This window comes from Chrysemys picta, chromosome 5 (genome assembly GCF_011386835.1).
Source record: "Chrysemys picta bellii isolate R12L10 chromosome 5, ASM1138683v2, whole genome shotgun sequence".
Classification (NCBI taxonomy): Eukaryota; Metazoa; Chordata; order Testudines; family Emydidae; genus Chrysemys; species Chrysemys picta.
This window is the reverse complement of record NC_088795.1, coordinates 28,301,540-28,314,630: the sequence shown is the minus strand read 5'-3', so window position 1 is coordinate 28,314,630 and position 13,091 is coordinate 28,301,540. Positions and strand designations below refer to the sequence as shown.

Below are 13,091 nucleotides of genomic sequence, written 5' to 3'. Positions count from 1 at the left end.
ATATCGTGATGTCATTTTAAAATAACCAATAGATTTGAAGCACTGAGTTAATATATTACATGCTTAAAAAAAACAAAACGCAAAGCAAGAGTAGGTACCTGCCAGTTTGGACAGTCTTGGCTGTATGACTTGTTTACATAAATGAATAAATAAAAATATCGCTGCCGTAGGACCAGATTCTTTCCTCAGACATGTGCACAGGAAACCACTGACTTCAGCAGGCATTCTGAGTGCATGCATGGGGAAAATGTGGTGCTTTAGAAATTGTTTGCGGTGTGTTGTAGCCATGTTGGTCCCAGGATATTAGAGAGATATGAGGCAATATCTTTTATACCGAAGTTGACCCAATAAAAGATACTGCCTCACTAGAAAGACTGTTTATCATGTTTACTGTGGTGTCATGCAAAGGCCCCAGCTAGGGCTGAAGCCCTGTTGTTCTAGATGCAGTATAGTCACATAGTAGAGAGCATCTTTCCCACAGAGTTTACCATCTGCACTGATGCTGAGTTCCATGGCACTGCTCCTATGTACAGTTACGTACGGACTTCAGTTTTTGCACAGTTGGAGCTTAAGAAATCACTGTGCTGCTGTAAGTTGTGATTTTTGGGGATGCAAATCCACACACACACACACACACACACACACACACACACACACACACACACACACACACACACACACACACACACACACCCCTACACCTCCCCTGGTCATTTGAATTTCTTTCCAGTTAAATTTTACCTCTCCAGTCATTTCTCTAGTCAAATTTGCCACATCTCAAAGCCTTTTCAGAATGACGGAAAGTAGAGTACCAGATAGTGTACTAAAAGTTGAATGATATCACTTACCAAGGTTGGCTTTAATAAAATAATGCACATTTAATTGCAGCCTTATTTTTGCCAGGTGTGAGGAATGCACTGTAGTTCTTCTAGTGGTGGTCCTTGCGTGGATTCCAAACGCGGTGCAGGTGTAAGGAACGCACTGTGGTTTCATATCCCTTCCCATGCCCCCAGTTGTTTCTAAAAGAGACTTGAAGACAAACAGCATTTTAAAGAAAATAATTCCCTACATAGTCTCATTACCTTCCTTCCAGCCTTTGGGGGAGCAATAGAATTCACTTGTCAGACAGTCAATGGAACTGATTTGACAGCCAGTCAGCGAGGCCTAAACAGAAAGTGGAAAAATTAGCATCCTAAATCATGAACCTGAAAGAGAGCTGTGAGAAACAAGGAGGCAGTGAACCCGAAAGAGAGAGAGAATCTGTAAAGACTAAGTTCACCTCTCTCCACCCCGTCACCCCGGTTTTACTGCTGAATTTTTCTCTGAGATTTTTGAGGAAAGATCTTTCCTTCCCTCCCAGTGAAGATAAAAGATCAGGAAGGAGAGATGCACTAATTGTGCCAAGAGATTGCAGGTACCCACTTCCAGCAAGTGCTTGTTTGAATCCTTGTTTGGAAATTTGAATCTTGTGCATATCCCTGAGGCTGCATGCAAATTGGGCAAAATGCAAAGCACTCTCTCTGCTCTTGTGCATTTGTGGATTTTATATCGGGGTTGGTGGTGTGAATAATTTCAATTATGTGACTCATCATTTAGAGTTTGGTGCCTAAAGGGGCACAGTCAAAATAATTTTTAATGTCCTACTTCGTGTTATAACACCTGAAGCTTTTCAATCTGAATGGATTTTAAAAATCTCATTTTACTTTTCTCTCTTTGTGCTGTTAGTTTACTTTGTGAATTCCACTCCTTTATAACAAGGAAACTAGACCAGTCATTCTCCCTTTTGTTTCCTTCCCGTTCCAAGTAACTAGCGAAATGCTGCTGCTGCTGCTGCTGTTGTTTTTGTGTTTCCAACATGAATGTAACTTAAATTGTGTAAACACCCCCCACCTATTTTCTGGTTTACAGAGACTAAATTTTGGAATGAAACCGGTTTGGCACATTTAAATTACCGTTATTCTCTCCCCTACACTTACTCAAATCCACAATAATGTGAAATTTTCAGTGATTTATGCCTATCAAAATAGATACATTTTTCCTATTATGAAGCAGTAATGTGATTGAAAATACTTGCATTTCTCATCACCCTCCAAATATATGTTAGTCAGAGATTCCTACTCATTTGCATGAGCAGGGTGTGAAAGATCAGCCCACAGTTTGCAAAGGAGAATATGCTCCAGATGATTCTATATTTGAATCTTTTTCTTTTCCTCTGACCACCTCCACAACCACTTCTCCTAGTTCACTGATACTCAGACTTCAGTGGTTCAGGAGCCAAATTAGTGATCAACATTACCCAAAAGAGCCAAAGTAGAGTGAATTCATTGTTTCATTTACTATTTTTTTAAGATATATTATTCTCACAGCAAAATGACTCACCAAGAATTATTATTTTATCCATTACAATAGGTTAATAACGTAGTAAAGGCATCCTGATTGGTTAATAACTTAGATTGGTTAATAATTAAATCACACGTTTTAATATCGTGCTGCAAAGAGTCGCAGGAGATGCATTAAAGAGGCACTTATGGTTCACGAGCCTCAGTCTGAGCATCACTGCTCTAGTTCATCTCTTTTCCCAGAGAGGGGATCTCTCAGACCACCCCTAAAATTTCCCCTCTGATGCAGTGAGGGAGGGTGGTTGTTCCTCCACATTTTTTCCCGTGAAGCCTGCAAGGCATGGAATGTAGTTTTAGTTCCCTGTGTTTTCCCTTGGTGCTGTCCCTTCTCATTGGTCTTGGCATTCTTCTCTGTAGTGTGTCACAGGGACTGTTGAATAAGTGGGGGTTGAAGGCCTGGGGTTGGGAGGAGTGATGGGTGGGGATGGGCCCTCCCTGGGCTCCTGAGCATCTGTTTCCTCCTTGCTCCCTTCTGGCTGGGAAAGGAGCAGGCAAACACTGCATGTGCGGTGTGGTGAGGAACCCCTCCAACTCCTGCTTAGAAGGCCAGATTTCCTGTCCCCTGAGCTGTGCCTGAGATTACAGCGGTGGGCTGGAGAGAGAGAGAGACAACAAAAGGAGCTGCAAGACAACTGGCAGGTCTGGAACAGAGCCTAAGCCTCCCTTCCCAGACTGACTCACCATCTATGAGTCCTCTGCTCTGGTACCGTAGTGGTGAAAGTGACCCAGTAAGGGCACTCCAGTGCTGCAGAAATGCTTGGGCCTCGTTGGAAACGTGATATCTATCAGCCTTGAGGGATGCCCCACCAAAACCTTTTCTGCATGTATTGCTGCCTTATGCATTTCTCCCCCATGTTTGTGGAAGGGGATGGTTCCTTCTGTTTTTCTGCTGCCTCTCCGTGGAATTAGTGTCTAGTTATTCCATTTGGAGTGTGGTAGGGATGAGCTCAATCTTTCCCATTGCATGCACACATCCCCTGTACCTGCATGCTCTGAAATCGAATGCATAGCTAGAAATAAAGGACTTTTCATAACTTCATTATGCTGATTTCACTCCAGTTTTTTATTTTCTCTTCTCTTCCCCCTTTCCATCCCCCTCAGCAGCAGAAGCAAATTCTGACTGGAATTGGCTCAGGGACACATGTAGATGTGAAATAGTTAACCAGGAGCTCTAAGTATTGCAGAACATTAAGAGGGTGGATGAATACTGCAAACAGCTGAGTTGAAGATCAGCCAGGGAACATATCCTATTCAGTCTCCTTTTGGGACTACAGCATATCCCTGGACCAAAGCCATTGTGAGAGGGGAAAATATTAAAACATGTGATTTTGCAGAAATGAACTGGTTTCTGGCAAATATTATGCAAATGTCTGAACAGTGCATGTGCAGGATAGAAATACAATAGCATTGTCAGGGGGGAAAGCTGCATCCCCTTCTTTTCCCATCTAAGGTATCAATAGTACTGACTTGACCAGCCAGAAATAAAAAGAGCAGCATAGACGATTGTTACTCATACTGCTGGAAAGGATGCTTCATATTTACATAATACACCTCTACCCCGATATAACCCTGTCCTCGGGAGCCAAAAAATCTTAACACGTTATAGGTGAAACTGCGTTATATCGAATTTGCTTTGATCCACCGGAGTGCGCCCCCCCCCCCCGAGCACTGCTTTACTATGTTATATCCGAATTCATGTTATATCGGGTTGCATTATATTGGGGTCGAGGTGTACAAGGATTTTAAAGCTCTTTACAAATGTTTGTCTCCCCTGTGAGGTAGATTATTGCATAAATTGAAAATATTAAATGACTGGTTCAAGAGCCAGGATTAGAACATAGTACTCATTGATTCTTTGTCCTCTGCTCTACCCTCTTAAAAAACACACCACCACTCCACCTCCAACATTCAGCTAAAGATATGGTGAAGACAGTGCTGGTCAGTGCTAGGCTCTTCTCAGCTCTTCCCAATTTCTCTCCTAAATAACCCATTAAATCAACAGAAGTGCTTGAATATTATGGTGACAGGCATTGTAGAAAACCCTAAGACAGGCAGGCAGACGTGTGGATAGAAAGGATATATCGACATTCCTATGAGATGGTCCTTCCAATCCTTTTCAGCAGTTTGAAATGGAATAATATGCTCCAGTCATTGCCCCACTATTTCAAACAAAATATACTTGTAAATACTGCACCACTAAGGATTCATAGATTCTAGGACTGGAAGGGACCTCAAGAGGTCATAGAGTCCAGTCCCCTGCCCTCATGGACCAAATACTGTCTAGACCATCCCTGATAGACATTTATCTAACCTACTCTTAAATATCTCCAGAGATGGAGATTCCACAACCTCCCTAGGCAATTTATTTCAATGTTTAACCACCCTGACAGTTAGGAACTTTTTCCTAATGTCCAACCTAAACCTCCCTTGCTGCAGTTTAAGCCCATTGCTTCTTGTTCTATCCTTAGAGACTAAGGTGAACAAGTTTTCTCCCTCCTCCTTAGGACACCCTTTTAGATACCTGAAAACTGCTATCATGTCCCTTCTCAGTCTTCTCTTTTTCAAACTAAACAAACCCAATTCTTTCAGCCTTCCTTCATAGGTCATGTTCTCAAGACCTTTAATCATTCTTGTTGCTCTTCTCTGGACCCTCTCCAATTTCTCCACATCTTTCTTGAAATGCGGTGCCCAGAACTGGACACAATACTCCAGTTGAGGCCTAACCAGCTCAGAGTACAGCAGAAGAATGACTTCTCGTGTCTTGCTCACAACACACCTGTTAATACATCCCAGAATCACGTTTGCTTTTTTTGCAACAGCATCACATTGTTGACTCATATTTAGCTTGTGGTCCACTATAACCCCTAGATCCCTTTCTGCCGTACTCGTTCCTAGACAGTCTCTTCCCATTCTGTATGTGTGAAACTGATTTGTTCCTTCCTAAGTGGAGCACTTTGCATTTGTCTTTATTAAACTTCATCCTGTTTACCTCAGACCATTTCTCCAATTTGTCCAGATCATTTTGAATTATGACCCTGTCCTCCAAAGCAGTTGCAATCCCTCCCAGTTTGGTATCATCTGCAAACTTAATAAGCGTACTTTCTATGCCAATATGTAAGTCGTTAATGAAGATATTGAACAGAGCCGGTCCCAAAACCGATCCCTGCGGAACCCCACTTGTTATGCCTTTCCAGCAGGATTGGGAACCATTAATAACAACTCTCTGAGTATGGTTATCCAGCCAGTTATGAACCCATCTTATAGTAGCTTCATCTAAATTGTATTTGCCTAGTTTATCCATAAGAATATCATGCAAGACCGTATCAAATGCCTTACTAAAGTCTAGGTATACCACATCCACAGCTTCTCCCTTATCCACAAGACTCATTATCCTATCAAAGAAAGCTATCAGATTAGTTTGACACGATTTGTTCTTTACAAATCCATGCTGGCTATTCCCTATCACCTTACCACCTTCCAAGTGTTTGCAGATGATTTCCTTAATTACTTGCTCCATTATCTTCCCTGGCACAGAAGTTAAACTAACTGGTCTGTAGTTTCCTGGGTTGTTTTTATTTCTCTTTTTATAGATGGGCACTATATTTGCCCTTTTCCAGTCTTCTGGAATCTCTCCCGTCTCCCATGATTTTCCAAAGATAATAGCTAGAGGCTCAGATACCTCCTCTATTAGCTCCTTGAGTATTGTAGGATGCATTTCATCAGGCCCTGATGACTTGCAGGCATCTAACTTTTCTAAGTGATTTTTAACTTGTTCTTTTTTTATTTTATCTGCTAAACCTACCCCCTTCCCATTAGCATTCACTATGTTAGGCATTCCTTCAGACTTCTCGGTGAAGACCGAAACAAAGTAGTCATTAAGCAAATAAGGATCTTAAGAGCTTATTTCAAACTGTTCGGGAAAGGAGAGGGCTGTAAGATAGCCTACACCATATTTCATCATTAAGGAGTCTGCTATCAAAGAACCTGAGAATATCTTTAGGTTAACAACAGACCTCTTGTTTATCATTTATAAACCATGTTTATCATTCAGACTAAAAGCTGTTGTTTTATTGCCAAAACCTCTCTCTCTCTTGTATATCCTGAGTTGTGTATCTCCAGGATGTTGGTAACTGAAGCTTCTGTGTACAGTGAGAGAAAATGATCCAACAGTACAGAAGAACATGAGAGCAAATTATATAGCATGTGCTCCACAGAGCTCCTCTGTCCTGAGGCATAGCTCAATGTAACTCATACAAGGCTGGTGATAACCAAAAGTGGACAGGCAAAACTGGTGTGTAAAGGGACAATATACATTAGCAGGTAGTGCTTCTACTGGCTCAATACAGGTTAGAAATTGGCTACCCTGAGGAGTCTCCCCTTGTGTTTGCTCTCTTTCTATAACAGGTGAGGAAAAGAACAGAGACTAGGGCAAATTAGAGCTACAGTATTATAGATCCTAGGTGACCAGCATTTTGAGCACTGGCCTCTAATGAACCCTGCTAAACCAGAAGATCCAGAAAAACATCTAGCTTTGTGTCCTTAGGGGTCAGTACAGATTATGAAAAGAATGTAAATACATAGTAGCTTTATTTAGCTGGGTTCTGTTTCCGCTGCCTTTAGTGGGGGCATGACTGAGCCTTGTATGCTATAAAATGATCACAGAGAGGTATATCTTGTTCTCACTTCTGTGTGTGTAAATCCAGAGTAATGCCACTGAAGTCACTAGAAATACTCCAGATTTACATATTGTAAGTCAGAGGAGAATTTGGCTGAGGCCATCTCCATAGGATTTGAATGTTATAGTGGTTTGATTTTAAATAAGCCCAAAGTCTCTTTCGACATCAGATTAAAAAAAGTATGTGTCATTAAGTAACAATGTTCACCCGTTCGATGGTAGTTTTTATTTAAAAAAAGAAAATGTTGAGCACACCCCTGCTACATCTCCTACGTTAGCCCTCCCAGAACTCGTGTGTGTTATGATATCATCTGGGATCTATGAGAGCTATTGTAACACAAGACTATATGTAGTTTTTCTTTATAAAGGAAACTCTGCCTTAACACTGTAGTTACTGTAGGTCCTTAAGGAAAATGTGGAAAATGTGTATGTGCAAAACTTGGGTAAGTCATTGTTTTATCATGCAGAACATTTCTTTTATTCCTAGGGCAAAGGGTCTATTTCCTGACCTGTGTACCTCCAAGACCAGCCTTTCTCATGGATCTGTCTCTGTTTCCTTGTTATGTTTCATGCATATCCATAGAGCTGTTGCAGTGCCTCCTTTGTAGGATGTACATAATAAGAGTTAGAAACAAGTCTAGTGGTACGCTTTTTATAACTTGCTGAAAATGCCAAGGACTGACTATGATGGTTTCAGCTTGCACACCAACCAGCCTGTTTCAGACCAGGACGACTGTCAGGATTATTCTGTAATATTACGCCATTAAATCTATTTTGGTCTTCCTAGTGACTGAGATGGGGGTGTGATTTCCCGCTCAAGAAGACATTCTCATGCTAGTTTGGCTAAAAATACTAACATAGCCACAGTAGCATGGGCAGTAGTGAGTGGTGGCATGGGCTACCTCCCCAGCATATGTACCCACAGGGTCCCGGTGGGTTTGTGCTCAGGGCAGCCAGACCGTGCTGCCACTCGCCGCTGCCCATACTACCATGGCTATGCTAGTACTTTTAGCACGCTAGCTTGATGAGAGCTAGTGCCAGTAGAACATTCTGCTGTGAGCCACTGTTACCTTCTGCCTCAGCAAGAGTGAGCTATGCAGGAAATTAGACTCTGTGTCAGCTCCCTGCCACTCCAGTCTGTCTTCCTCACCAGTAAACAGCCCAAAGCTCTCCCACCCCAAACCTTGCTTAGCAGGTAATGATCATTGAACTCTAGCCCCCATGCTCCACAGAGATATTTCCTGGTCAGGCACAGCCCCGCCACAGGACACTCACAGAAGATATTAAGTTTGCTGCTCTTTTAAAGAGTCAGTGGATTACAGCTTATTAGTAACGTAAGTGATAAACACACCCTTCCCTTCAAACACAGCACTGAGTTGGTTTATAATAAAAATAAACTTGTTTTATTAACACAATGACTTAGGTTAAATGATACCAAGTAGGAGGAACAAAGATAGAAATGGTTACAAACAAATAAAAGTAAAAATACTTTCTAATGGCTATGACGTAACTTGACAAGCTAGAGTCTTTGTTCAAAATAGTTTCCTCACTAATCTTCCTCTTCCAGCAATAGCTGGCTGATCACCACACAGTCCAAGGTGGTTTTCCTTGTCTCCTCAGCTGAAGGATGATCCAGAGTGTTTGTGTCCCCTTACATATCAAAATCTGCGTTTTATTTCAAGGGTCAAATTGATCCCCTGGGGGTCAGTCTCCTGTCTCCTCCAGGGGACCGACTCCATGGTGTCTGTTGGTGTATTCCAGTGTGATGCATCCTGCTGCAATTTTACAATGTAAATGTTCTCTTCCTGCAACCTCCACTATGCATGAATAGCCCATTGAATTTGGCCACACGTTATTTGAGGTGTTGGCCTCTTTCCTTTGTCTTGAGAAGACCTGTTTATCAACTCCCCCTGACATACCTGGTTTAAACACCTTTTAGTCACAGACTTTAAAGCCCTTTAAAATGAGTGTCCATAATTCCACACACAGCATTGTCACATACATTTCACAATTATATTACTGACCAGTGTGTCATTAGTTTTCAAATGATATTTCAAAAGACACATTGTGTACAAATACCATTGCAGTAGGGGGTATGGTGTGAACATGGGGGTGCCTTGGTCACAGTGAGTATGTGTACTTGACCTGGGCATCATCCCCCCAGCTCTAAATGTAGCCCTACCCTATGTGTAAAAAGAGTATAATGGGGCAGGGGATAATGTCCGTGTCCAGGCAGGAGGATGGTAGAAAGGAGAGAGATCTGTCACAGGTAGAAAGGAGGATGACATCCATGCTATTGGTTTATAGTGTGTACTCCAGCCCTGGGTTGCATCATGTCTTTGTTGTTGTTCCTGTCCTCTAATATGCAGTCCTTTTCCAGGTGGTGTGAAAGGAGGAATGGTGTGAGACCATCGTGCTTTTCCTGCCATCTTGTGGTCTCTAACTCAGCACCAGAATCCTGATAGTCTTAGTGCAGGCTTACAAGAATAGGGAAAGGACTCCCTGCATTCTCTCCTCATCCTTGCACATCTCAAGATCAGCCAGAATATGTCCCAGAGCATTTAAGAAAAAACAAAATAGTACCTTCTCAGGAATGCTGCCGTCATCACAATCCACCTGAGTTCTGCTCCATAGTTGGAGATGGCATGCAGGCTGGTTATTACTGGTTGTTCAGTCAGGAACGCTGCATATCCTGTTTCCAACAAGCCATATAACAGCTCTTATATTTGAATAGCTTGACACATCACCCCTGATTTAAAATCCCTAAGAGATTCTAAATTAATTGCCAAGTTTTATTGCTAACTATTGAGTCACTAGCTGCACTCTGCTTACTCAACAGAGGTTTTGTCACTGCTACTAACTGAAGTCTGAATTGACCGGCTATCTAGTCTGCCCAAGATATGACCTAAAATCTTTAGGAGGAAGAGCCCGTAATAACTACTGCCCACAACTGAGGAACTTGCTTCCTATGTCTGAGTAGTATCCACTCTCTGGATTTAAAACCAAATTAAAGAAATGTCAGCTGTTGCCTTAATGGCTTTTTAGACCATAACATTTATAATTGTGTTGTTTATGCAAGAACTTAACTTGCTACCCCAAAATATAAAGCACATAAATGTTGTCCACAATAGCTAACAAAAATAGACTAATCTTCCTCCCACCCTTTTAGCTACTGTGACTTCCTGGCAAATTAATCCCTCATAGCTGTATGTGGCGTGATATACTCTGTGACTTCCTTGCAAAGGACACTCTGAGGTGCATTTTGTTGTTCACATTGTATCTTATTGTTTCAGTGCACACAGTGCATTGAAAGGAAATGTTCATCTTTTCATCTGCTGTGCATCCAAGAGCTTATTAATTTTGCTCTCTGATACGTGCCGAAGAACATCCATTTGATGTTGTTCTCTGTATTTTAAAGGAAAAGCAAAAGCAGACTTGTTGCACAATAGAAGGCCAGACACATCTGTTATTCCTTGGCATTGTTTTTTTTTCCCAGGGAGTGCTGTCCAATATCTCCTCCATAACTGACCTGGGAGGCTTTGATCCAGTTTGGCTCTTCCTTGTGGTAGGAGGAGTCATGTTCATTTTGGGATTTGCAGGATGTATTGGAGCTTTGCGAGAAAATACCTTCCTTCTCAAGTTCGTAAGTAGCCTTTTTGCAATTTCTGGATTCATCAGTTACATAAGTTAAACCATGTTCTGTGTTATTGCTTAACTGTGGCAGTCTTGTAAAATGCCTTTGGGGATATTTGACACAAGCGTGTTGTATTTCTCTGCTAAGTTAGTTTTTCCCTGTCTTTAAACAATGAAACTATTAAAGAGCTGTAATTCAAATTGCTTATGTTTTTGAGTTTTAACTTGCATGATGCAATCCTGTTAAGAGCCATAATGCAAAGCACATGCCTTTTATAAGGATCCAATCTAATGCTTGGCCTTAAGGAGAGAACCTACTTTAATAGTGTACGTATTGAGCTTTGAAAGCCCATAATGAGATGCCTGTGTAAAATGTGTGTGTGGGGGGGGGGAACGTGAAAGCTCTACCGAATATAGCCCACATGATCATTGGTGTGGGAGTGCAGGCCCCATGGTGTCCCTCGTGGTAAAGAAGAGACAATATTGAGTTATAGGGGGGATTATTTATTGAGGTCCTGTGACCTTGTAGATATCCCTGGCACTGTACAACTCAGACTAATTCAACGCAGCCCTGTACTGCTTAATGATGGCACTGCTCAGTCTCCCTTGGCCTGGACTATTAGTCATGAAAGAAACTGCAGGCAGGTTCCAGCAGCCAATGCGCCATCTTGAGCTGAGCAGCCTGGTTTGTCTGTCTTTTGGTAACCACGCTCCCTGTGGGGCACATCTTCAAGTTAAAGATGTGTGACTGCAGGCTGGTCTGTTTTACACAAAGTTAGTGTGATCCCCATTCACCCTTTTGGCTCCTGGCAAGCTGTCGTCTAATTTACGCCATCATCACCATAACTGTTAAATGTACATGAAAAAGCTTCTTACTAAACAACAGTGCCGTGTTTGGCTCCCGGGTTGGAAGTGCTGTATAGAGGGAGGAGGTGGTTCTTAGTTACTGTTCTCAAGGCCTTTCTATAAACTAGCCTGAGCTAGTTCCAATTTATTTGTGTGTGGCTAGAAAATTAAAGTAACTTTCTTGTTTCTTCCATCCTTTGCTTCTCTGAACGCCTCTAAAATGAACACATCTGCCAATAGCCTCCTATTCAGTAGCTGCAGGAAAAATTAAAAATGCATCTGAATGAACAAAAAATAAATATTAAAATGAGAATCAAAGGCACAGTTGCAGAACAGAGAGCTGTAATATATCCGGATCATATGGGGTTTTTTAAACTCCATCTAGACTAGACTCACTGGAGATGTTTAGAGAAAGTGGCATGTCATTAGTAATGCCTTTGGCATTCACTGCATTTGCATTAATCTTGATGAACTTACTTGGTTTTAATGTGATTATAATGAGTAATTCCACAGACATTCCTTTGTAACTTAGTCATTAATTAATTTCTGCTGTTACCAGTGTTTGCTTTAAATGCTTCCTTAGGCCAAACTGTACAGACCTAGGTGCCAATAGATGGATTTCTGCACCTAATTTTTGGCACCCAAATAAGTGAACTGATTTTCAGAGGTGCCAGTGGCTGCTCAACACCTTTTGAAAATTTAGGTACCTAAATATGGATTTAAGGCTGATATTGTCAGAGGGGAGGGTCTCAGGGAGTCCCATTTACATTTACCCCTAACTACCTTGGGTCCTTTTGAAAATCCCAGCTGAGGTATCCAACTTTAGGCACCCAACTTTGAAAATGTTGGTCTTTGTTAAGTGCCAGACAGAACTGTACAATCCTGCACTATCAGCTGATTATGAATAACATTTTTAAAAGAGTCAGGTTTCCTGTCGGTAGGAGTACATTGAACATGTGTTAATAAGCCTGCTGAAACTGACAAAACGTCCAGTTTCAGGTCATTCACATTCTGATTATTTGTAAGCCTTGGAAAATAAGCCTTTTGCCACAGAGGTAAAATTGTTCTTTTCTTGTAACTTTTTTTTCTCTTCTTTCTCATAGTTTTCTGTATTCCTGGGAATTATTTTCTTCCTGGAGCTCACTGCTGGTGTTCTGGCATTTGTTTTCAAAGACTGGATCAAAGACCAGCTGTATTTCTTTATAAACAATAATATCAGAGCATACAGAGATGACATTGATTTGCAAAACCTTATAGACTTCACACAGGAATATGTAAGTTGTTTCTACTTTTACTTCTCATCTGTTGGCTTTTGCAAGCAGCCACAAAAATGCTCTAGAATATAATACTTAGCACATATACGTAGCAATTACTTAATGGCACTTCTGTAGATATATCTGAATCCCGTTTGAGGTTAGGCTAGTTATTAACCCCATTTTATAAATGGGAGAAGTGAGGCAAAAGGCTAGGTGAATTGTCTAAAAGTCACCGAGGGAGTCTGTGGTAGATCCAGAATTAGAAATTGCAAGTTCCTGATG

At 41.5% G+C, this 13,091-nt stretch overlaps 1 protein-coding gene across 11 annotated transcripts in view; it reads left to right on the top strand.

Annotated features, from left to right (window-relative positions):
- Positions 1–13,091, top strand: part of TSPAN5 (tetraspanin 5) — a 116,538-nt gene that overhangs the window by 90,765 nt on the left and 12,682 nt on the right. For all 11 annotated transcript variants that reach the window (XR_010601254.1, XR_010601256.1, XR_010601255.1 and 8 more), the window contains 2 exons: positions 10,571–10,717; positions 12,657–12,827. Coding sequence is in view for 6 of the 11 variants with exons in the window: in XM_042859988.2 (XP_042715922.1) it covers positions 10,571–10,717; positions 12,657–12,827 (318 nt within the window). In the remaining 5 variants the exon portion in view is untranslated. The remainder of the gene's footprint in view (positions 1–10,570; positions 10,718–12,656; positions 12,828–13,091) is intronic.